Source organism: Ips typographus, linkage group LG2 (genome assembly GCF_016097725.1).
Source record: "Ips typographus isolate SLU linkage group LG2, UJ_Ityp_2.0, whole genome shotgun sequence".
NCBI classification, from domain to species: Eukaryota; Metazoa; Arthropoda; class Insecta; order Coleoptera; family Curculionidae; genus Ips; species Ips typographus.
The window spans coordinates 22,684,656-22,711,117 of record NC_138423.1 but is presented as its reverse complement, the minus strand read 5'-3'; the positions used below and the strand labels follow the sequence as shown (position 1 = coordinate 22,711,117).

Genomic DNA, 26,462 nt, shown 5'->3' with positions numbered 1-26,462 from the left:
AAGAGAATCGAGAATTCTTTGTCCGCCGATTTAAATCTGAAATAAATGGATTGTCTAATATTAAAAGGAAAAAAATACAGTTTTCAAATACAATTGGTGCAGGATAAAGAAGACCACTATGGAAATCTTGAAAACGGTTAGAGATACCGTCCAAATCTGGTTAAATGATGTGAGAAAAGTTGCGTAATCATGGCTTTAATAAAACGACATATTTTTTTGAGATATTGGATCTAGACTGACACTAATAACACTACTACATAGCAACTTTTAAAGCTCTTCTGGAGTTTATCGAAATCAGCTTTATGTTCTCGTTTGTTTTAAATGGAACACCCGGTATATTAATGCCATTTTTGGATTTTGCATTTAGTCCAAACTGCATATTTTGAGACTCCATCCGAGCAAATTTGACGTCACCATGACTTAGGTCCCATAATGACGGAAAATGTCAACTTTAACCTTGAAAAGTCTGCAAATTACATTTAAACAGTTGGAAAAGCTGAAATTGTAAAAGCACGTCACGTGATCGTGACAATTTAAATTCGCAGCTGGCAACCCTGTAAAGTTAAGTTGAAACTTATCGACAACAGTCATGGGACAGGACAAATAACGTTTCCTACCTAGAGAAGTTTCTAAATTACATTTTGAGCATTTGGAAAAGCTGAAATTGTAAAAGCACGTCACGTGATTGTGACACTTTAAATTTGTAGCTGGCAACACGGTAAAGTTAAATTGACACCTGTCAGAAGAAAAATTCCGTTGTTCCATTAAAAATTTATCAACTTTGTGTTTTTTTCACTTTTGTCATGGTCTATTTTTTTCTTCAATATTTATATTATTTTGTATTTGGTGGCTTAGAAGCCCTAAATTTTTGTATAAACAGGGTTTTCCTATCTGCAAATTGCTCCAACAAAACGTCGTCAAATAGACTTAACAACAATGAAGGAAAAATACAGGGCCGTAATTTGAAACATCCAGTGTCAATATATATCAGAAAATAAATTTGGCAACGGTGTCCTGATATATTTACTTGTCATAAAATTTGACAAAATTTGTATAATTTAACGGACCTTGTAACTCTTATGGTTTAGAAGACAACAATAGTGACCCATCATAGCAATTGGACCACACTGTATATGTTTATATACAGGTGTGATAAATCTAAAAGCGACCATAGGAAAACCGTATAACGGACAGAGAAACGTAGGTAATTGCATGCGCGGGAGAAAGGCAGAAAACGAAAAAAATATCAAGTAGGCCATATTTTTAGCGCGTAAGTAAGTTTGTCGAGGGTATTGAATACTTAGGGCGTTTGGCAACAGCGCGCTAAAAATATGGCCTACTTGATATTTTTTTCGTTTTCTGTCTTTCTCCCGCGCATGCAATTACCTACGTTTCTCTGTCCGTTACACGGTTTTCCTATGGTCGCTTTTGGATTTACCACACCTGTATACGGAAAATGAAAGTAAACTAGGCAAACTTTTTGTAAATTTTGGAAAAATGTAATTATTATTAAACTTTCTGATTTTATTTGATGAGAAACTTAAAACAGTTTTACGTTTTAATTTACTTAACGATAGTGCGAAAAGTGATACTTTCCTGCACGAGACTATAGTTTCCGCATGTGTTAAGTACAATATTTTGCCAACAAGTGTCAATTTATTGTCAATTGAACAAATATTATAGAAAAATTAAAGTAATGGTTTGCAAAAGATGTTTAAAAGTGTATACTAAGATAGGAAATCAAATATACAACTATTATTTTCTTGATCTAAATGAATATCTTCGAAAAATAAACTGATGAGTATGGAAAAGGAAGTTTAGCAAACTCAGTGCAGAAAAGTAACTTTGGTGTGAGAAATTACTACCCTTCTACACTAAAATAAGTGCGAAAAGGTGGACTTTTCAGTTTTTGGCAACTTTTTTTTAAATAAGGTCCTGACTTTGTTGGAATTAACTTTTGAAATTTGTGACATCCTAATTTATGCTTATTCAAAGTGATAAAAAAATATGATAATTTTTTTAAAATGGACAAGTTTAAGCTTTTTTTCACAGTGGATTTAACAAAAAAGGTAACTTGTAGAAAAATCACATTTTCATTGAAGAATACATTATTATAAAGATGGAGGTCCTCAATTATTTGATGAAGAGCATCCCAGCCCATTTTTCTTTTTTGAATTACCGTCACCATTGGTAAATAGCTTGCCCAACTTCCAGACTTAGAATTCTGCTGATCTTTGTCATAAAAGTTTGACCAAAAAAATCCATGGAAATCACTCTTAATTTCACTATAGTTTAGACATTATTATTAAAAGCAAACCAATCAACCGTAACAAGGCCAACACATGTTTGATCGAAACAACAGTATGACAATACGAAGAGCTTTTATTGAAGATTAAGATGTGTGTTGCTCTATCATTATCGAAGTTTTGCAATTCGATCGTGAGATACCTGAGCAGTGTTGTACAAGAAGTAACGCGTTCACTGACAAAAACTGTTTCAACACAAGTTACAATGATTATAATGCTGATGTATAATTACTATAATAATGCTAAAGGTGGTTAATGGTTGAGAGGTCGACTAGTTTATTAATAGTGATGTTAGTTTTAAGTTTTTTGGGATAGTTGAACGTTTTATGTATAATAGGAGATACAAAATGCATAAACATTAATGACTTATTAAATTAAGTCATTATTTACCTTATACGGCTGGTAATGACTTTAGAGAGCATTACAAGTTATTACATACTTAAGATTGATAGGAATTGTGAAATAAGTTTTTTTTTGAAAATTTTGCATGCAAAATGACATAGTGAACATAAATAAGTTAATCAATTTGGTTTTATTTTTTTAATTTCCATCTAAAATTACATCAACCGACTACTTTTAAATCAAATGGAATTTCATTACTAAAAAGTACAAATTTAACCATAAAATGGTAATTAATACACTAATACATAACACTACGTCATTTTATTTAACTCCTGAAAATCTTTAAATCTACTTGCATTATATATTATTATTTACATTTGTCATACCTATAATTTTTACTTTACTGTGAAATTTTAGGCAAAACATCTAAATTACTCAGACATCATTCAGATTTATATGAAAATGTCACTCTCGTATACTATCATCATAAATCAATAACCCTGGTAATTTTTCTTGTTTGACTCTGTTACAGTTATTCAGTTTGCGACATATTGTAATGCACTCCATCAACAACCCATTGTTTTTAGTACACGGCTTTCGGTACCATATACCATTGTGGTTTCACTGACAAACCATTTTTTGTTTCATTCTGTCCGCGTTGCTTTAACTTATGTAATGGGAAAATTAAGTTTGTACGTCGTTTATATACGAAAAATTGTGAATGATATATTTATTATGTATCATGTGCAGCATTTCCGTAAATCACAGCACAGAGGCTAGTTTGTGATTGGTCACCACCAGAAATTTGTAATAATTAAGTTTTAAAACGCATTACTTCTCTATTTAATTGCGATACAGAGTGAGGCAGGTTTAAGTGCTCGTACGCAGACCATAAATTCTACGTCTATAAAAAGTACCCAAGTGAATTTAAACTCAACAACTGGCTCCATCTATTATACTGACTGTAAATTAACTGAACAGTACCATATTATTGCTGTATACAGTTTGGTACTTAATAGGTTCATAATTGGAAATTCTGTGTGGTTTGTCATTGTAAACAATAGATGGAGTTCATCAATATAAGAAAATACAAACTTTTGAAAGTTTATACAATAAAGTAAAATAGAAACTTATTTATTAACAAAATATACTGTTTTACATTAGAAATTGGTTTATATAAATTGCCACTTTCATAAATTATTTTCGTGAGCATGCAATACTTTTTATCCAGTCTCCAATAATAATATTGCTGGGTTTTATAAACGTTTTTAAAATAAGGCTTGTCTTTTATATCAACAAACACCAATATAATAATTAACAGAAAAAAAGTCCATGACTGGTAAGTTTCCTGAGTACAAACGTTTGGCAATATATTTAAAAACAGAGCAATGATATTTTTTTTTTACTTCTTGTGTACCTAATTATTAGCCTATGCAAGTATAATAAGTGTGTTGTAACAATAAATTTATTATTTACGCTACTTAGAAATTATCCATGCTGTTCCACTACCCAAAATGCATTTAATCTGAGAAGGTTATACATTTCCAACATTATATTGGCTAATCTAGAATAACCTTATAACAGGATATTTTATTCCATTATTTATGTTAAAATGTTTTTTTTTGTTACATTTATTCTGATGCATTTTACTCGAACATTCACAGTGTAAACGTAAAATAATTATATGATGAGGTAATTTGCAATTTGCTCTAGTTTGGACCTTAGTAGCATTGTATGTAAAGTGTTTGGTTAATCAAAGTAAACCAATTTATATTAGTGCCTTAATAATAATTTTTTTTGTAATAATTGTTGGTAAAGTTTATTAAAAATTGGATAAAATAAGTGAAAATCCTCATTTTAGGACTTGTTGATTAGACCAGATAATTAAACATTATAAAAACAATAACGAATTTATAGATTTAATTAATAATTATAACACCCTCTGTGTATTCTAGGTGCAATATGTAGTTCCGGCAGTCATTATTAACTAGCTTCTTTGTATGTACTTTTAATTGAGTTTAACAAAGAAATACTTGCACCTACCGGTATAATTAGTACAAGGTTGGAGCATTTTATACCTTGATTTTTGCATGGGACTGTAATAATAGACATATTAAGATCAAAATAGGTACCACTCCCGAATTATTGATAAAAATTCGCGCTAGACCGAGCATTTCGGTCGAATAAACTAATCCATAACCTAAATTTTCGGCGATGGTAAGATAAGTCTTTATAAGCTGTAGTTAACATGATTTATTTATTTTTAAGTAGAGCACCAATGTAACAGTTTGTACCATTTAATTTAAAAATTAAAGAGAAAATGAAATACAAATTTAATATTAAAAATGAGATGACAACATAACCGGAAATCAACTACTTAATCTAACATAATTTTAAAAACAGACGTTTCCTCTCGTAGCAACCTCACTAAAAAATGTAACAAATTTTAGCTTAAAATTTTTAAAAAAACAAGTGAAAAGTATGATTTTCAAAAATGTCGTGTTTTTCGGACATTTTGGAACGTTAAAACAGCATATTATTAAAGTCCACCTTTCTGGAATGTAACCAGCTTTATTTTTCTTATAGTTGTAAACCAATTTTGTACCCTGTATATTAAATTTTGGTAATTTTCCTACCCATTTCTGGGTAAAAATATACTTAAAACGCGAGTAAAATGACGCCATGTAACACTTTAAAACAGTCACCCTGTATAACATTCACATTTATTTGAGTTTGATAATTTTCATGCAACAAAACTCAAATAATGACGTAAGCACCATTCAAGATAAGAGATACTCGCAAGCATCTACAACCTAACAAAACAAAAAAAATCACAACTTGAAAGAAATGGGGCAAAAAAAGTCTTTTGGCTATATTTTTTTAAAAATATTAAAAAATGGAGTCAAAACTCTACCTAACAACACAAAATACCCTAACCTAACCTGACAAGAAAAAATGGCGCTCAAAATATAACAGTTTAGATGCCATTTTTGCTTCTTCTTTTTAATTACTAAATGGCGTCAAAACACAACCTAACGACACAAAAATACCGTAACCTAACCTGAGAAGAAAAAAAGGGACAAAAGTTATAACATGGTTATAACCATATACAGGTGTGGTAAATCCAAAAGCGACCATAGAAAAACCGTGTAACGGACAGAGAAACGTAGGTAATTGCATGCGCAATTAAAGCAAAAAAAAGACATAAAACGAAAAAAATATCAAGTAGGCCATATTTTTAGCGCGCTGTTGCCAAACGCCGTAAGTATTCAATACCCTCGACAAACTTACTTGCGTTTGGCAACAGCGCGCTAAAAATACAGCCTACTTTATATTTTTTTCGTTTTCTGTCTTTCTCCCACGCATGCAATTACCTACGTTTCTCTGTCCGTTACACGGTTTTCCTATGGCCGCTTTTGGATTTACCACACCTGTATATTATATTTGTTATACCATTTACAACCTTTAATGCTAAAAAAATGGACTCAAAACTCTATACCTAACAACACAAAATATCCTAACTTAACCTGAGTTGCAAAAATAGCGCCAAAAATCTTGTCAAATCAGTGAATATGACATTTCATCACCGAAATAACGGGTGTTCAATAATTGTTATGATTGAAAACAGGGAACGGAATTGTCAAGAGAATTGTTGGTAGAATGTGACAGAAGTAGCTGACAATGGCGGGTTTCTGTCACATTCTACAGGTCTTTCTCTTGATTATTTCTTTCCCTCGTTTCAAGAATACACCCTCAGGTCGTCTATGGATGGTAATTGTCACAAAAGCGTATGTCTTAGATAACGTTTCAAACAAATATTTGACAGTTGACTTCAAACCAAATACGAACTTATCAACAGTCCTACGTTCATGCTAGAACGAGCCAATTACGACCATAACAATTATTGAACACCCGTTACAATTTGTTTTAGCTGTGACGTAACAGTCACCTATCGCTGAACAGACTATAGTAGTGAACCAACCCTGTATACCAGTATATCTTAATTCAGTTTAAGTGTCGAAGACCTTTTAGTGCATTTTCCTGCCTTATCAGACCAGATTACAATAAAAAAAAAACGAAAATCAGAATTTATTTAAACAAACAGCATTTGATTATGATGGAGCTATTATAATCGCACCAATATCAATCGGTACTGCGCCCCTGAACTCGTCAAAGGTGGGGACACTGGACACACTTAAACAATAAAATAAAACTAATTCAATGTAGTTAAGTACTGTGCTCTTAAGTGTCCGGTTGTCTGGAGGGGTCCGCTTTAACCAGTTCAGCAAGAATCGATGGTCAGTTCGGTTGGAATATTGTTGACCGATTATACAGAGGTGAGTTGATTTTGCATAATTTAAGTTGGTTTGCTTTTCAATTAACATTGACTGTATAGACTTGTAAAAATGGAATTATTGATGACATTAATAATACTGTAAAAAATGTGTACTAACTCTCTCCAATTACTTAACATAATTAAAACAAAAAGTGTTAATAAGTGTCTGTAATTTAGTAACATTTTTTACAGTTTAATTGATGATAGAAAAACAGGATTTATTTAATTAGAGTTGTGGTTTGATACAAATTTTAAATAATTTACATTCAGGTCTTTTGAGCTCGGTTTTCATACGATCATGTTAGTTTTTGAACCATAACAGTTATAGTTTTTTCTGAAACGCATGACAAATACTTTGATTCACTGTGTAAAGCAAAAAAATCGATTTCCCACATTGTTTTTCGAACTGAAAGTTCTTTGACCTAACAAATTACATAACAACTTTTTTTGACAGTTTTGTTAATTATTATAGTTCAACATAAAAATAAATTCAATCGATCAAAAAAATGCCAAACAAAACAGTAAATTAATTAGTGCATATTAACATTCTCTTTGTTAATATATATAAATTTTCTCAGCAATACAGAAAATAAATTATCATTGCAACACTAAACACCGTGACAAATATTGTTGGAGAACCAGATAATGAGTCGAGTAATTTTCTGATGCATGTTTAATTATTCTTTTCAGCACATGTCACCGTTTATGGTATTTTATTTTGTTATACTGAGTGTAAAAGGTCATATTTCGAAAAGGTGTTAATTTTTCAAATAAACGACAATACACACTTAGTTATTGAACTGAAAAGGAGGTGTGTTTCTCATTAAAAAACAAGTTTTGATCAGTAACATACCTTCCATGTAATTGTTACCAAATGATTTTCAGCTACTTGGTATTTAATGATTTTTTAATCAATTTTCTTTGACAGTTAATTTGTGTTACGTACAGCTATCGGATTTGTGTATTATCATTATTCTGTAATACTTGATTGATTGCAAATAATAACAAACAGGTTTTTCTATCAATAAACCCTTATCACTAAACACTTTCCATATGGTTTATATTAATAATAATAATAATAACAGTGAGTTACGTTCACACCGTAGCGAAAAAATAAACAACAATTACAAACCTACCCAGCCTGCAGATATTTATTACGATGATATTATTTACGTTAAAAAATAACAACAATACAATAAATAATAATAATTCAGATCTAACTATAAAATTATACAATATTTATGTATACCATGTAAACAATTTACAATTTTTATTTCAGCTTTAGTGCAGTATACAAGGTGTCATAAAATTTCTTGTCTAGCTTATAAAGGTTATTAATTTTTTTTGAAAAATATAATTGTGATCTTTGTGCATTTTTTTTGTGGGAAAAATTCAATTTTAGACTATTTTTAACAGAGTTCTAAGTTTTTTTTAGTCTTCTTTAACTTCAACTTTGTTTAAGCGTGATCACCAATCCTATCGAAAATTGGACACCCTGTACATAACCCAAACTTTATAACAAAAATACAAACAACTGAGCAGGTAAAGATTTCCTCCAACTTGCTAATATCTTCTAATTAAATATAATTTAAAATAGTTCTGAGTACTATTATTGGTTTAGTGAATACACGGGTTTTATAACAATATCTGAGGATAAAATAATAATTTTTTCAAGGCTATAGTGTGGTGTGGGTTAACAAAAGAAATGTATCATGCATAATAATGTGTGGCAGGTGCAATTTTATTTTACATACAATGGTAAACTCTCTATAGTTTCGAGAACTAACCGTAAAAAAGACTATCATAAGTTAAAACCACCTTTCAAATTCCTTTTGTCGCTAATTTTGTGTCTAAGAATACAATTATTTCGTCCCTGTGTAACTATCACTTTTAACAAGGCAAATCTAATTAGATAATTCAATTAGATCCATCAGAGTATCACCATTTTTAGCGTAATTGTCATGCTGTATACGGATCAGGAACAACTTCTATTCAAACTGTAAAAATCAAGTTGAAATATATAGGTAATTGTTTTAGTCACCCTTGAACTTAACCGATTGATTATTCTAATATTAAACGGTTTATTTTGGTTATAAATACGTAATATCTGGAAAAATAAATAATTTACGACTTTGATTTGCTGTAAGTATGTTAAACATTTTCACACGCCAGCTAGATGAAAGCGTCGCAATAAGTTGTGTAACTTGTTTTACTAAGAGACGCTTAAAGCACTCTCAGTGACAGCTGGTCACGTGACAGGTGTTTCAATTTGCAAAGGAAATCGTTACATATTAAGCTCATGTCACGTGATCCGGTGTCAAATGAACTCTGGACGTCTTCTTAAATGGGTCAAAACTCTGTATACTACACTGTAATAACAAAGCGGCAGTAAAAAAAAAGCAAATCTTGCCGTGTAAAAATAATGGCCGTTCTATTATATGTCACATGCCAAAAACTGCGATTTGGGAATGTTAAGCGTTCTGTCCGTCTATCCGGCCCGGATTGCATATTTTGATATTTTCCGCGCGTAAATCATGACATTATTGACATTAATGACAGGGACAGAAAACAAAACAGAAACAGCAAAGCAAATATGTCCATGGAGATGAACGAAAACGATTTTAACACTACGCTAGTTGATTTTGTCCAAAGTTCCGTATTTTTTGGGATTCTAAGCACCCTCAACACAAGGATAATAATGCCTTGAAGAAGGCTTGGCTTCAGATTTCCAATCGAATGAAAACAATAGGTATTCGATACGAGAGAAAAGCGCTGTCAAAGTTTGAACTGCCAGAAACACAGTTTGAAAAGACAGTCAGCGACAAAATCGTCTGTTAAACTCACTTGGAGTGAGAAAATGACAGTTTTAAGCACATTTTTGGAATCCTCATTAAATTTCTTATCCAATAACCTAAAAAAAAAACACAAAATTCGGTACAGTCAGGGAGAAAAGTGCTGCCAAAGTTTGAACTGGCATAAACACAGTTTGAAAAGACAGTCAGCGACAAAATCGTCTGTTAAACTCACTTGGAGTGAGAAAATGACAGTTTTAAGCACATTTTTGGAATCCTCATTAAATTTCTTATCCAATAACCTAAAAAAAATCACAAAATTCGGTACAGTCAGGGAGAAAAGTGCTGCCAAAGTTTGAACTGCCAGAAACACAGTTTGAAAAGACAGTCAGCGACAAAATCGTCTGATAAACTCACTTGGAGTGAGAAAATGACAGTTTTAAGCACATTTTTGGAATCCTCATTAAATTTCTTATCCAATAACCTAAAAAAAAATCACAAAATTCGGTACAGTCAGGGAGAAAAGTGCTGCCAAAGTTTGAACTGGCATAAACACAGTTTGAAAAGACAGTCAGCGACAAAATCGTCTGTTAAACTCACTTGGAGTGAGAAAATGACAGTTTTAAGCACATTTTTGGAATCCTCATTAAATTTCTTATCCAATAACCTAAAGAAAATCACAAAATTCAGTACAGTCAGGGAGAAAAGTGCTGCCAAAGTTTGAACTGGCAGAAACACAGTTTGAAAAGACAGTCAGCGACAAAATCGTCTGTTAAACTCACTTGGAGTGAGAAAATGACAGTTTTAAGCACATTTTTGGAATCCTCATTAAATTTCTTATCCAATAACCTAAAAAAAATCACAAAATTCGGTACAGTCAGGGAGAAAAGTGCTGCCAAAGTTTGAACTGGCAGAAACACAGTTTGAAAAGACAGTCAGCGACAAAATCGTCTGTTAAACTCACTTGGAGTGAGAAAATGACAGTTTTAAGCACATTTTTGGAATCCTCATTAAATTTCTTATCCAATAACCTAAAAAAAATCACAAAATTCAGTACAGTCAGGGAGAAAAGTGCTGCCAAAGTTTGAACTGGCAGAAACACAGTTTGAAAAGACAGTCAGCGACAAAATCGTCTGTTAAACTCACTTGGAGTGAGAAAATGACAGTTTTAAGCACATTTTTGGAATCCTCATTAAATTTCTTATCCAATAACCTAAAAAAAATCACAAAATTCGGTACAGTCAGGGAGAAAAGTGCTGCCAAAGTTTGAACTGGCATAAACACAGTTTGAAAAGACAGTCAGCGACAAAATCGTCTGTTAAACTCACTTGGAGTGAGAAAATGACAGTTTTAAGCACATTTTTGGAATCCTCATTAAATTTCTTATCCAATAACCTAAAAAAAATCACAAAATTCAGTACAGTCAGGGAGAAAAGTGCTGCCAAAGTTTGAACTGGCAGAAACACAGTTTGAAAAGACAGTCAGCGACAAAATCGTCTGTTAAACTCACTTGGAGTGAGAAAATGACAGTTTTAAGCACATTTTTGGAATCCTCATTAAATTTCTTATCCAATAACCTAAAAAAAATCACAAAATTCGGTACAGTCAGGGAGAAAAGTGCTGCCAAAGTTTGAACTGCCAGAAACACAGTTTGAAAAGACAGTCAGCGACAAAATCGTCTGTTAAACTCACTTGGAGTGAGAAAATGACAGTTTTAAGCACATTTTTGGAATCCTCATTAAATTTCTTATCCAATAACCTAAAAAAAATCACAAAATTCAGTACAGTCAGGGAGAAAAGTGCTGCCAAAGTTTGAACTGGCAGAAACACAGTTTGAAAAGACAGTCAGCGACAAAATCGTCTGTTAAACTCACTTGGAGTGAGAAAATGACAGTTTTAAGCACATTTTTGGAATCCTCATTAAATTTCCTATTCAGTTACTTGGAAAAACCGTATAAAATGTGGTACAGTCTGGGAGAAAAGCAGTGTCAAATTTTGAACTAAAAGAAACACAGTTCGGAAGGACAGTCAGGGACAAAATCGCACTTCTAGTCAGAAAATGTTTGATTTAAGTACATTTTTGGAATCCTCATTAAATTTCCTATTCAATAGCCAAAAAAAACAAAAAACATATCGGTACAGTCATGGTGAAAAATGGTGTCAAAGTTTGAATTGTTAGAAACACAGTTTGAAAGGACAGTCAAGGACAAAATGGCCCGTAAAACCCACTTGTGGTGTGAAAATGACAGTTTTAAGCACATTTTTGGAATCCTTACTAAATTTCCTATCCAATAGCCTAAAAAAATATCACTAAATTCGGTACAGTCAGGGAGAAAAGTGCTGTCAAAGTTTGAACAGACAGTCAGCGACAAAATCGTGTTAAACTCACTTGGAGTGAGAAAATGACAGTTTTAAGCACATTTTTAGAATCCTCATTAAATTTCTTATCCAATAACCTAAAAAACCGAGCTTGATGGAAAACTATCAAACTATAAAAATTACCGCAAAACAAAAAAAGGCAAACCGAAATAAGAAAACCAAAAACCAAAACCGAAAACTCAGCATGTTTCTGCTTATTGGCTTGATGAGGCAGAAAGGAGGTTTATAATCATTTTAAACAATCCAAAAAATTAACATATGTGTTCTGAATATGTATTTTAATTTTTTAAACCATCCTTGACAATGTTTTTTTTTCATTTTAGCAAATTTTTCTGAAATTTGTATCAACCTATATGTTACCAATTGAAATCTGATTTTATAGATTCTATCCACATCAAAGCAATACTAAAACACAATAATATACTAAAATGAGCATATATTGATTGAAATAACATGCAATTACAGTTACGACACCTCGACACACGCTATTAATTTTGAAACGGCAAAAAAATTGAATTAGGCCGTTGAACTATAAACAATTCGTATTTGAATCATAACATGCATGTTATAATACCGTTGGGCAAGTATGAGATTGGTTTTGTTATTAAAACCACCACTCCCTATTTAAATTTGCAGTGGCATATCAATTTGGGACAAAAAGTGTCAGCTGGTTCGTACAGAGAAAGTGAATAAACAAACTCTAAAATATGAATTTAATTTAAGTATATTTAGTTCCAGTTGGTCCAAATGTGCAGTATTTATGTAAATGTTGTCAGTTACAGTGGGTTGGTTTTTGTGATTGGTGAAGAAAAACCAACAAGCTGGGTGTGTATTCTTGAAAGGAGGAAAGGAAATTATCAAGAGAAAGGTCTGTAGAATGTGACAGGAACCCTCAATTGTCTGCTGCTTCTGTCACATTCTATCAACATTTCTCTTGAGTACTATTCCGTTCCCTGTTTTCAAGAATTAAGGCCCTGGAAGCTGCTTTTTTTGACCAATCAGAAACTTCCCACTGTGTTGAGATTTTTTAAATGCTGCACATGTGGGCTTAGCCTTAGTGTAGAAAATGTTGGATGTCAAACTGACGTGTTTGTTTGGCATGGATATTTTAAGAATTTCGACCACTTTTTCGACAAACTAAATAATTAATAGTATAACGTTCCTATCCGAATCACTATTGATATGGTATTTGTACTATTTCAAAACTAGCAAAATCATGAAGCTGCAAACGCTTCTAACGTTGGCGGCCATAGGACTAACCACCGCCTACCGCTTACCGCAAGATGTAATGCCCGAAAGCTATAAACTGGAAATAATCTCACCGTTTGGAGAAAAAGACAATTTTGATTTTGAAGGAAAAGTCTGGATTGAGGTAAGCAAAACCCAAATGTTTCTATCTTTTCTATAAAGAGTTGATCACAAATTCAGTAACAGTTAGTAAACAAATAATGTGCACATTATCATTCATATCTGATGAGAAAGGAGGTGGAATTCTTAAGTAACCAGAACTGTAAAATACCAAAAAAAATCGGTTGGCAGACCATTGACCAAACTATAAAAAAGACAAGGCGATGCATTGACCCATATACTGGCTTATACTTTCAATGTCAATGATTTCGTATTCGATTCAGCGCTTCTTATTTAAATGATTTTGTCGGTCACTGTTTTCTATACTTAATTAATTCGCCAATTATAAATTAATTGGTAAAATAACGACAGGCTTATCACAAATATTAGCAAAGAAATAATTTAACTAATGATTTTCAGACCTCTTGCGTGTCGCCAACGTCCAATATCACATTACATTCTAAAGGTTTGGAAATTGGCGAAAGTCAAGTAACTTTAGTGGATATTTCTAGTAAGGTGGCGAAGGAAATTAAGGAATTGAAAATATCCTACGATAAGGAGAACGATTTTCTGATTATATCTCTTCAGAAACCTTTAGTTGAGGATCATCGTTATAAAATTTATATTCCATTTAAAGGAAAACTGGATGACAGTTTGGCAGGTAAAATAATTTTAGCAACTTCTAGCATGATAATGAATCATTACATAGCTCATTTAGAGTTATCTAATAAGCGATTTTATCGCACTAGTGCGATAAAGCACCCAAAGAATACAATAAAACATTCATCATCGCACTAGTGATTGTAAAATCTGTCATTACTTAACTCAAAGTTAGAGTTAAAATATTACTCATTTCTATGTATACAGGGTGGTCCAGTTTTAAATGTCAATAATTCACCAATCCATAGCCAATTAAAAAATAAGTTGACATTCATTATGTCATTTTCCTAAGGAAAATACAGTCCTACAAATTTCTGTTTAAAAAATCGTTTTTTTTGTCATAACTGTCAGACCGTTGGAGCAATATTGATCAAATTTGGAACAAGCACTTTATTACACGTTATTACGGTCAAAGAACCAAAACTAACCCAACCCAACTTAAAAATTGTCTTGGAAACGTAAAATTCACTTAAGAAGTTTAAAAAATATTATTGTAGCCAGTTTTCATAGTTTCCAGACAAACTAAAAGACTTTAGTTTTGAAAATTGAATTAGAAAAGATAAAAATTTCAGAAGCTTAAAAATTGTGTTTGTAACCAGTTTTCATGCAAATCGAGAGACTTTAATACTGAAAATTGACTTGTAGACATAAAAACTACTTTTTCAAGAATTTGTTACAACAAATTCATACATTTAAACCTTAAAAATTGACTTGAACCCCAAAATGTGACTGAACTAATGAAAAGTGCATTTGCATTTAAAGTAAGTTTTCATAATTTGAAGACAAATTTAAATATTTTAGTCTTGAAAATAGTCTTAGATGCAGGACATTGACATTAGATTCATGAAAATTGTCTTGAAAACGAACTTTTCGTGCTTTTTACTTTGCTTTTCATTTTCTTCGAATTCTGGACTATTTTTAGTGCTTCAAAACTGCTTTCAGCTTGCAAAATCGAGTTTCAAGACTATTTTCACTAAGTTATTGACATAGCAAACTTAAAAAACAATTTTTACATTCTTCATAGACTTAAAATGGCATTCCAAGCTTTGTCACTATTATATCGACTTCTAGACACCTCAGTGCTAAAAATTCGGGTATTTCTTAATAAACTAGACTGTTTTTAGTGTTTTAAGGCTGTTTTCAGTGCCTCAAATCGAGTTTCAAGACTATCTTTACAAAGTTTTTGACTTATCAGGCCTAAAAGCCAGTTTGTCCACTGACCATAGTCTTGAAAATGTTATTTCAAGCTTCTTCACTATTAAATTGACTTCTACACTCATAGGTGCAATAAATTGTAGCATCTCTAAGAAATTCAGACTGTTTTTAGTGCTTTTTAAGACTGAAAAATCGAGTTTAAGACTATTTCCAAAAGTCAAGTTTCTTCAGTAATAAAAGTAAAAAATGTTGGTACCAAATGCTACAATAATAGTCTTGAGAACTAATTTTTAGAAATAAAATAGTCCGAAAATTTAATTTACTTCTAGACTTGTTGTCCAGTCCAGAAAATTGAGTTGTACACCAATTAAAGTCTTGAAAATATACTTTTGGACTCTCTTTAGTCCTAGTAAGGTCCGTTCTAGCATTAAAAGTCAACTTTTATATTATTTTTAGTAGTAAAAAATGAGTTTCATGCACAATACAAACAATCTTTGTCTTGATTTCCGGACTTTTTTTAGTTCTTGAATGCCAGTTTCAGACACTCAACCAGGATGGCAGTCTGAGAAAGCGAATCATAAGACCATTCCTAGTAATAAAAAAGTTTTTAGACTATTCAGTACAAATTTAGACTTTCACAAGTCTTGGATGTTCAGTTTTAAAATATAAAACGATTTTTTAAATTGAAATTTGGAGACTGTATCTTCCTTAGGAAACGTTTTTCAGAAAAATGACACAATGCAAGTCAACTTATTTTTTGATTGGCTATCAAATGGTAAATTATTGACACTTAAAACTGGACCACCCTGTATAGATCGTAGATAAAATATTGTGCATTACCCGTGTGGTATGGCAAATTAATGAACCTGTGTGATCAGCACACATGACAATACTTCCCACTCGTGACTATAAAATTGCTCATACCACACTAGTAATGAAATGACTATTAAAAAACTGAGGCAGAGTATTTATTGATAATAAGAAATCAATTTTAGGATTCTACAGAAGCAGTTACGTGGACTCGAAAACGAAAGAAAAGAGATGGTTGGGTGTAACTCAATTTGAGGCAGTGAGTGCTAGAACCGCTTTCCCATGCTTTGATGAACCGGCCATGAAGGCTACTTTTGATATAAGTATTGCAAGAAAGGATGGCTACAAGAGTATAAGCAATATGCCCTTATTAAGCACCGAACCAATGTAAGATCACTTTATGGGTAGTAAATTGTATAGTATTGTGTGGTCATTGCCATTTTCTGTCCAAAGGTCCAAGGAAAATAACTTTTTTTCTTTAATCATATTGCAGTTATTACGTTAAACACGACTGGTAGTTTAAATTATTTTCTCTTTCTGACTTATTATCTCTTTGTGGAAGAGTTATGTAGGCCAGAAAATTTCTTCTGTATCTGTACTGTATCTTAACTTATTTGGACAGACTATTGAGGCAACATAGATAATTTTTCATTTGTGATGCAACAAAATGATTTTGTAGGAAAGAAAAATCTGGCTGGTATTGGGACCGTTTTGATATCTCCGTCCCAATGTCCACTTACCTTGTGGCTTACGTCGTCTCAGATTTCCACTACAAAGAAGCCGAACCAACGCCTGGAGACAAGAACAACGTCACTTTCCGGATTTGGAGTCGTGAAGATGCCTTAGGACAGGTACACAGTCCACAAATATTCAATATCTTCCTTAACGCCTAAGTTTTTAAGGTGGATTTTGCCAAAGAAGTCGGTCCGAAAGCGTTGAAATTCTATGAGAAATTTTTCAACATTGATTATCCACTGCCCAAACAAGATATGATTGCTATTCCGGATTTCAGTGCGGGCGCTATGGAAAATTGGGGTCTGATCACTTATCGGGAAACTTACCTCCTTTATGATCCTAAAGTATCGACGAAAACTAGTCAGCACAGTGTCGCTTCGGTTATTGCTCATGAATTGGCCCATCAATGGTTTGGTAAGTTGAAAAACATCGTTTGCACTGTAAAACTAAAAAAAAAAACATCATTTAGGTAACTTGGTAACAATGAAATGGTGGACTGACTTGTGGTTGAACGAAGGTTTTGCCACTTACATGGCCAGCGTGGCAGTCGACCATCTTTTCCCTCAATGGAACTCTTTACAAGAAGAAGGAGCCACCGACATTTTAAGCGTCTTTTCGTTTGATGCTCTACGATCATCCCATCCCGTTAGTATATACACAATTTGATTACAAACTCAAACTCAAATAAATTGTTTTGATAGGTTTCAGTTCCAATTGGCAATCCAAAAGAAATCGATGAAATCTTCGACACCATTTCCTACAAAAAGGGCTCTTCCTTGATAAGAATGATGAGTCTTTTCCTAGGCGAGGAAACCTTAAGAGCAGGAGTAAGCAATTACCTTAGAGAGCACAGGTCAGTTAAGATTGGGTTCAATCTAACTCAATTACTACAACTGGGAATTAATTTCTAGGTATCACAACGCTGAACAAGATGATTTGTGGCAATCTCTTACTGATGCAGCTCACAAAAAGGAAACTTTACCCAAAAGCTTAACGGTCAAAACTATTATGGATACTTGGACGTTGCAAACAGGATATCCAGTAATCCACGTCCATAGAAATTACAAAAATGGAACCGCTGAAATTACTCAAGTAAAAACATTTTTTAACCATATAGACAGGTAAATTCTAACAGAATTTTAGGAGCGTTTCTTAAGGGACACAATTAAACTAAAAGATGAAGCCAAACCATGCTGGTGGGTGCCTCTCACCTACTCGACGCAATCATCTCCAGACTTTGATTCGACTACTCCTAAAAAATGGCTCAGTTGTGACCACGATGGTAGTCAGATCATTGAAAACATTGCTCCAGAATCTGAATGGATCATTTTTAACAACAAAATGGCTGGTATGAAGTTTAAATTGGTTTTCCTGTGTATTGTTGTGTGTAACTCAAAATTCTGATGCAGCCATTTACAAAGTAAACTACGACGACAAAAACTGGCTGCTTTTGATCCGAACTTTGAAACACGACGTGAGCAAAATTCCAACTTTGAACAGAGTACAATTAATAGCAGACGCTGCCGATCTAAGTTACGTGGGCATCTTAGATTATGACTTACTCTTCAATTTGTTGAGTTACCTAAAACACGAAACTGAGTATCTCCCATGGAAAACTGCTCTGGGAAAAGCGGACACTCTTAAAAACCACTTGATCAATAATTCAATTTATGGTTACTTTAAGGTAGTTTGCACTTAGCTTTTTCTCAATGAAATAGAACTGATTTGATTATTAATGTGTGTAGAATTACATGAAAACGTTGTTGGCTCCCATGTACGAGAAAATGGGCGGGCTCGAAATGACCAACGATGAAGGATTCGACAAGTTGGATAAAATCAAGTTTCAGGTTTCGATCGCCAGTCGCAGCTGTAAATACGGAGTCGAAAAATGTATCGACGATGCTCAGAGCTTGTTTGAAAAATGGCAGAAAACACCTAATGACTCTACTCTGTAAGTACTAATTGGTATTTAAACTGTAAATAGTGTAAATCTAAATACTGTAAACTTTTTAACTTACCCTTTACATCACAATAGAATAGTGTGATAGAAATACCATATTATGGGATTGAAACTTCCTTCTCCTAAAAACCACCTAACTGTAATACATTTCAATTTAAATTAAAAACTACTTTCGTAGCTACTTAATTTAGTTACTAACGGAAAACTTTTCATTTAATTTAGAATTCCAAAAGATCTGTCAAACATCGTGTACTGTACTGCCTTAAAATATGGAGGGGAAAATGAATGGAACTTCTTATGGCACAAATACCAAAATTCGAACGTGGCAACCGAAAAGAATTCCTTACTAAGCGTTTTGGGTTGTACCAGAGAAATTTGGATACTAAACAGGTAATTAAACATAATAAACAGCAACAATGTGAATCAAATGTGGTTCAAAATTAATTCAGATACCTCGAATGGTCTCTCGATGACGACAAAATAAGACGTCAAGACTCCAGTTCAGTGTTCAGTGCTGTAGCAAACAGTGACGTAGGCTATTACGTTGCTAAGAAATTCTTCTTCGAGAATGTCAAGAAAATATTCAAACAGTAAGTCGACTAAACACGTCAAAAGTGCGGTAACCACGTAATATTTCATTTGCAGTTTAACACCAAACAAAAGAAGAATTACCCGATACCTGACAGCTTTAACCGCACACATGCAGGACAAAGACGAACTATATGAGGTGAGTTTTTTTTTTAAGTTGTATTATCGACTTAGTTGTTCATTGGCTTGACTTTTAGCTGGAACATTTCATAAAAGAGAACGCAGATCATTTCTCTGAAGTAAAACAAGGAGTGGAACAAGCCTTAGAGACTGTAAAAATTAACACACAATGGCAAGACAAACATAGCGAATCCATACATGGAATACTGCAAAAGTTTGCCAAAAACGAGACTGCGACTTAAAAGAGGGTTGATAATCATCCAGAACATTAAAATTATAAATAGATTTTATTTCGAAAAAATTGATACAATAAGACCAAAATTTACAGCTCTCACATTTTTTTACAGTATTTTTATATTATAATAATATCTCTGTTTTGACGTTAAATTTTTATATACAATTATGTACTTAACTAATAGATTTTACCTTATTTATATACATGTTTGTACATGCGTATTTAATTTCGAGAAATTGAGAATCCGAAATCTTAATTGTTCGAGTAACGTTACAAATTTTATTTTATAAATAAATGCTTCCAGTGTTACACAATGTATTTATTTAATATGCGACTGTAATAACATTTTTCGATAAATCTATAGTGAATAGTAGATTTATTTACGTATTTTACACCCGTTCCCTTTTAACAAACCAGTGCAGTTTTGTTTTTAGTTTGACAATAAGTACCACAGACACAAGCAAATTAATCTGTTACATGTTTTTAAGCTAATTTTGTTGCAGAGATTTTGCACTTGCAAGTATAAACTAAGGCGCTAAATTAGACCAAACTTTACGATTTCAAAAACATTAAATTGAAATTTTCACGAGGTTTATTTCTATAATTGAAAGTTTAGAAAATTCTATATCTACGTATTATTCATATGTTAGTCTGTGGTACTCTTAGTACAACAAGAGAACTAAATAGGTTTGTGCAAAATTAGGTTAATTGATATTTTTTTTAGAAAAACTTTACGCAAAAAACGTGCATAAATAATAGCAATAACATATAAAAATAAATAATTTATAATTGCTTTTGAGTATTTAGCTAGACCATTTTTGTTTAATTAACAATTGAAAAACTGTTGCAAATCTGGAAAGTGAATCCAAAAATACTGTTTTTTTTTTAATTAGCAACTTCAAAACACAATGTACAGAGAGGAAACGAAAAAAAGTGACCCCAAACACCCAAACCCCTAAACACTATAAAAAAATCGTTACATCTAATATCACGAATTTTAATATTCTATTCTACGTTTATTTAATACTGGTCTGATTTATAAATCACAACTGGATCAAACGTACAATTTTTACCCTTTACACTGTTAAAGATTGTTAGCGATTTACCGGTATACTTCGATTGTTGTATCAAAAAGTTTGACAAAAGACTTGCTGACGTTTGAATTGTCAAACCCATTGGAACTTGGATTTTTTTTTAATTAAACGATTATAAAATTGCGCTCTGCAATGCTGTCAACAACTTCTAAAACAGTTTCCTGACCTAACCACATGAGAAAAATAAAACAATACATTAAGTAGCCTTCTAGAAATAGCTTATACGTTCAATTTGAAGTTCTAGAGGTGTTCAACCCAACAGCAAACAGTGATTAATTTTTAAGTGCATAAAAGGGCTTCTTTCAAAATCATTACTCTATCCATGCTCTTCAACGTTAAACTATTTAATAAATATGTGTTTTGTGACAAAAAATCTCGTGTAAATGGAACAGCAAAATACTATTTGGTTTGACGAAAATTACGAACGTTTGGCACTACGTAAAATAGTACTTAAACAACAATCACACAATTTTAACAATTATTCAAACAAAACGATAGCAATATAAACACCATTGTTATCAACAATTTAGACACACTGAATAGAAAAATAAATGTAACAAGAAACAGACAATTTGTTAACTACTATAAAGGTACTTACTGTTACTTTTTCGAGTAAAACAATAAATACGGTGTGTTCGTACTGTCATGCCGCCTATTTAGCATATCAACAAATTCTTTGTTGGACATTAGTTTGACTTTTTCATCGTCAAATTCCAACCAATCATCGTTGCGTCCGCCCGGCATTAAATTAAGTTTACCACGGATTCCACAACAATTTATACTCTGACAAACCTGAAAATTATTTAAACCTTTTGAAGATATCTAAAAATATTAAAAAGTTGAATTACCTGACTGTCATTTTTTTTTGAGTTAGACCCGACCCCATTTTGGTTTTCGTTTAAAGAGTTTCCTAAAGCTTTTGCTTTGAAAAACTTTATAATATTGGCCGACATCTCTTTACTGCTTGAACCTAAGTAACTCTTTGGAATGTCTCTGCTACAATCTGCGTAATCACAAGTTTCCGCCTGCGAAACAATTAAAACGTTTTTGAAAAGTCACACGAGGAAAGTGTATACTTACTGCAGCTCTAGAATAAGCGATATAGTGACCGGAAGCCATGCTGGCCCCTAAATGCATAATAACGCAACTCAGCTGGTATTTATGCGGAGTGGTTTTGGATTTTTCGGTTTTACTGCAACTCTCGCAAAAACACCGTATTTCCAGCGGGGTGGGAACGTAAGTGTTGACTTTTTGTACCCCTGAAAGCGAGGTGGTGAAACGCTTTAAGTGGAGGACCATGATGTTTGGCAGTTTTTCGTACAGTACCTATAATTTTTCTAACATTACCACCTTAACAGTTAATGTTTTAGGGTAACTTACAGTACGCTGAGCCTCGTTATATCGATTGCAATTCTCGCAAAAGTATTTATTTTGATCACATAACTTTTCGGATGTTACGCATATGGAGCCAAATATGGAACTCTCTACATAGTCTTCGTCTCTATAGTTTACTGGCACCTACAAAATTTACAAGTAAAATAAACTTTAATAATTAAGTTAATGATAACAAAAAAATAATGTATTTGCGATGCGATTTTCGCTTTGGTTTAGAAGAGTTTTTTAACAAGTTTCTCGAAAATAAACCAGTTCAGACAGTTGACAATCAATTCAGTACAATTATTGTTAAAATTTCAAAATTATTATTATCATACAAGGTTTTAAAAGATCAAGTTAAATATTGGGTTTTTTCCCAAAAATTGGTTGGTAAAATTTACTTTCACCAGTTCATTTAAATTCTCCTTATTCTTTACCCATTTTTAAAAACTAATCCAAAGACTGTATTTAATGTTGTGCTGTGAAGTTAAACTTCATATTGCAAAGCTGCCAAATTGAATATAATGTAACAGCCTATTAAACAAACAAAACAAAATAGAAAAGAAACTTGCCTGAATTTCTAAAAATGGCTCTTTCAATTCGCTAACCTCCTCACACTCTAAACATATCGTTCGATGCAACGAAACGCCTTGGAAGTCCTCCGCTATGAAATTGTAACCAAACTTTTTCTTTATCGAATCACCGCTGCCCGCATGCGATAAATTCTCTTGGGAATCCGCCGCTCCCACATCTAAAAAGTAAAAAAAGTGTTTTATTTTTAGGTGTTATTATTGAAACCCTTTAACAAACATATTTTGTCTATATTCGATCAACCTAAGGACACACACAATTCTTACCATTTTCCAGATCACCGTTTTTCTTGGAGCTTTTGTCTTTTTTCTTTAAAGGCTTTTTCCATGACCTCCTAACTCCAAAAAATTTATTATTATTGTTTACAGTGGCAGTAGTCGTGTCTGACGTTTTGATCAGATCGGGATTTTGTTCGATCTGCAAGCAAAAAATACTTAGTAATTTGCCATAATTATCAGTCAAAAACACATTTTAACTCTCAATTGAAACAGTAAAACTTTAAAATTATCGTCTTTACTTGTTCGTTAAGTCTATCACAGGTCACCCTTAAACAACTCAACAATTCCACAAAAAATTCGTGGGCGTCTTGCTGATGGTTTCCTTCGAACATTGGATTGGCGTCCCTGATCGCTTGTAATAATGCTTCCGGCTGAAACGGGTCTGGAGAACCTTTCGTTTCCAAATTATTCATTGTAACAAATAGAGCATGGAGTTTTTCGGTTACAATTTGGTCTTTTGACTTTGGAACAACGTCATTACTACCTGTAACAAACAAAGGTATAAAGTGATTTACTGCTTGATAGGAATTAATTACTTGATAAAAATGTGTGTCAATGATATTGGGATCCTAATTTAGTTTAACATTACAATAAAGTCAATCAAAGTCTGCTTTTAATAATAAAAAGTAACAAAAAAAAGGAAAGGCCAAAATTGATAAAGACAGCTCCAACAAGATCTATTTCCTCCTATAGAACAAACATCTCTTTCCATCCAGATTTTTTGTTTGCATGCTAAAGAAAGACTGAAATCACAGTTTTTTTTTTTCAGTATAAACCTAACCTTGTTGCAAAACTGTCAACTAGTGCAAAAGTAACTACAAAAAAATGTCTACATCTGCAATGTTTTAACTAAAAGAAAAATAAATCAACTGTTACACATTTTCAAATCATTTTAATCTCAATACTTTATAAATAATGAAATCACATTAAATTATCATTCCCAATGTAAAAACAACACTTACCAATTGACAACAGATCCTTACTACTGGCGCTTCGCCAACTGCTTCCACTGACAGCACTACCATTCCTACCTAAGCTACTCGTTTTGGTTTTATTCTCTTTCAATTTGCTGTTAATCAAACTTAAATCAACTAGAAGGTGATGCAGATTGTGCAGAAACGTGGGCGCAAATCTTAGAGTGTACAAAACACTGTTCAGAAAACAGGTGTTGCCCATATTTAGCAGAGTGGATACATTGCAATCTGCTGCGCTGTCTCCGTTTGTAAGTGCGTTATAGGACTGTTCCTCTTCCATATCCGTTATACTGCTAAAGAGGGATGATGATTCAAGTCGTGGCCTTTTTGGAGGATAAGGACTGTCGAATAAACGCAACGTTTTGTAAATGTCAGGTGCACTGGGAGATGAATACTTAGTATAATTTAAACTAGTTTGTAGTGGATTGGATTCACCTGAAAAGTGTTTAAGACATAAAAGATAAACATTTAAATATACAAGAAGATTGTTCTCTAATGTTTTTTTTGCCTTTTCCAAAATTATATTTTATTAGAGTTGTGACTTATATTCAAGGAAAATGTAAGAAAACCAAGGCCAAGGGAGATCACCAGCTGCTTGGACATTGTTGCCAGAGTTTAAATATATGAAATTTTTTGATGTAAGTAGTTATTTGTAAAGTTTGATGTCAAAATGAAATAGGAAATGAACTAAAATAATGCAATTTTATTAATTAACAGTTTTTAAGAGTCTGACAAAAAAATTTGGTTAAATCCTTCTAAGAAGAGTCATTTTCTGGGTAACCATAAATCAAATTAGCATTTGAATAACAGATCAATGTAAAGTGCCTAATAGTACTCAAAATATTATTATATACAAGAAAGTTTAATAATACAACTTATAAATTTGCATACCACATATTTTGACAACTACTTATTACCAAAAATTCTACTAAAACCATCATAAAACATTATCACATGGTATAACAGCATAGTAAATCTTCTTACCAAAAGTGCAAGAGCGGGAATCCAGTGGTTGTAATAATTTTTCTGTTTTTAAATTCTCCTGAGAACGACTGAATAAAGCTTTAGTAAGAGTATCTTTAAGTGGTTTGTTTTCTTTGTTAGCAGCCCTTCTTCTACCTTTCAAGTTTTGAGTTCTAGGAAGTAGAAATGACTTCTTGATGTTCTCTATTTTATGAAAAAAAAATAAAAACCCTCAAATTATGTAAATCAAATATCAACCAAGAAATTATCACAAGTCAAAACACTTACCACTAAATGTTTTTTTCTCTGTGTGTAAATTTGAGTCACAGTCAAGTTGGCTTCTCTGTTGCCACTTCCTTGCTAAATTACCAAATAATTCTTCAGGCTGAATTATCAATTGTTCTTCACCCTTGTCACTATCAGCATCTGTAAACATTATACCTTAAACAAATAATGTACCAATAGGTTATCACTGTTAGCTAATGAAAGTTAAGTGAAATGAATGTAACATACTAAATAATCTCAATTTACCTAATTCATTATTTGAAGAAGCTGATTTTTCAGCTTTGCTATGGCAACCATATCCTATATTTGCTGTTTCTGGACAAATTGTATCATTTTCACTATCATCACTGTATGGTGTGCCAAAGCAAACATTCTCAAACTTCTGATCATCAAGTGATCTTTTTACTCTTCCAACTTTAGTTTTTAAATGCAGCAATTCCTTGGAAGGTCCATTCATCTTCTTTTTCTATCCAAAACCTAAAAAATGTTCTTACATATATTACTTTTCAGTACTTGCTTGAACATTTAGTTAATTGTAAAATACCGTTATGTGAATGTTGTCAGTAGTTTGGGCTGTTAATTAAAGTAACAATATAAAAAGTCTACAAAAATACTTGAAATTCACCTACTTAAAACTAAGGTAAAAATCTTGATTTTATTAACTTACATAATTCTTATTTAAGTTACAAATGAACGTTAAATAGCACAGAAAACAGTAGTAAGCAAATTAGGCAAAATATGCGAATATTAACGTTAAATAACCGTACTTACATGTGTAAACCTATTTATGTAACTATGTTTTTATATGTAATATGCGTGTGAGACATTGAAAATGCAAAAGTAAATGTAGCGGCTAACTGTACAAACACCAAAATTTTGACTATTAATTTGTTTTTACAATATTAGACACAATTAACACTTTAAATTTTGCAAAAATATAGGCGCGTACACTAGCATTTTATCATTTTATTTGACAACTTGTTTTTTTTTTTGTTTGACTTTGACTTGACAATCAACAATCTATTATTTTGAATTTTGACACAGGTGACGTTTGAGAGTTGCTGATTGATATAGCATATTCTGTTGTTGAGGCGCTCACGTGACTAAAGATGCAAAATCGTCGCATAATCACGTGAGC

General features: G+C 32.4%; 2 protein-coding genes across 3 annotated transcripts; one reads left to right on the top strand and one right to left on the bottom strand.

Annotated features, from left to right (window-relative positions):
* The first annotated feature begins 6,830 nt into the window (after window positions 1–6,830).
* Window positions 6,831–20,079, top strand: LOC145725707 (aminopeptidase N-like). Its single transcript, XM_081974562.1, has 16 exons — window positions 6,831–6,985; window positions 13,365–13,527; window positions 13,923–14,163; window positions 16,313–16,514; window positions 16,807–16,978; window positions 17,030–17,276; window positions 17,332–17,507; window positions 17,564–17,715; window positions 17,774–17,954; window positions 18,006–18,210; window positions 18,272–18,546; window positions 18,608–18,813; window positions 19,045–19,212; window positions 19,272–19,412; window positions 19,468–19,549; window positions 19,608–20,079. Exons 2-16 carry the CDS (start codon window positions 13,372–13,374, stop codon window positions 19,770–19,772), a joined length of 2,769 nt encoding a protein of 922 aa, XP_081830688.1. The 5' UTR covers window positions 6,831–6,985; window positions 13,365–13,371; the 3' UTR covers window positions 19,773–20,079.
* Window positions 19,799–26,319, bottom strand: Usp1 (ubiquitin specific protease 1). Of its 2 annotated transcripts, none has more exons than XM_081974563.1 (12): window positions 26,096–26,319; window positions 25,571–25,801; window positions 25,328–25,480; window positions 25,061–25,243; window positions 24,065–24,511; window positions 23,342–23,586; window positions 23,091–23,241; window positions 22,806–22,984; window positions 22,240–22,377; window positions 21,940–22,185; window positions 21,708–21,884; window positions 19,799–21,651 (listed from the first exon to the last, which is right to left on the bottom strand). In XM_081974563.1, exons 2-12 carry the CDS (start codon window positions 25,779–25,781, stop codon window positions 21,460–21,462), a joined length of 2,322 nt encoding a protein of 773 aa, XP_081830689.1. In that variant the 5' UTR covers window positions 25,782–25,801; window positions 26,096–26,319; the 3' UTR covers window positions 19,799–21,459. The 2 variants fall into 2 exon arrangements, with proteins under 2 accessions (XP_081830689.1, XP_081830690.1); XM_081974564.1 differs by having other exon boundaries at window positions 25,328–25,465; window positions 26,096–26,318.
* Window positions 26,320–26,462: the final 143 nt, after the last annotated feature.

Bases quoted from the DNA above. Each gene is read 5' to 3' on its own strand.
- LOC145725707 (XM_081974562.1), top strand. From the start codon at position 13,372: ATGAAGCTGCAAACGCTTCTAACGTTGGCGGCCATAGGACTAACCACC. The intron at 17,277-17,331 runs GTAAGTTGAAAA...AACATCATTTAG, and splicing joins ATTGGCCCATCAATGGTTTG to GTAACTTGGTAACAATGAAA. The intron at 18,814-19,044 runs GTAAGTACTAAT...CATTTAATTTAG, and splicing joins ACACCTAATGACTCTACTCT to AATTCCAAAAGATCTGTCAA.
- Usp1 (XM_081974563.1), bottom strand. From the start codon at position 25,781: ATGAATGGACCTTCCAAGGAATTGCTGCATTTAAAAACTAAAGTTGGA. The intron at 24,512-25,060 runs GTAAGAAGATTT...AACACTTTTCAG, and splicing joins TTCCCGCTCTTGCACTTTTG to GTGAATCCAATCCACTACAA. The intron at 22,378-22,805 runs GCAAGTTTCTTT...TAAATTTTGTAG, and splicing joins AGCCATTTTTAGAAATTCAG to GTGCCAGTAAACTATAGAGA.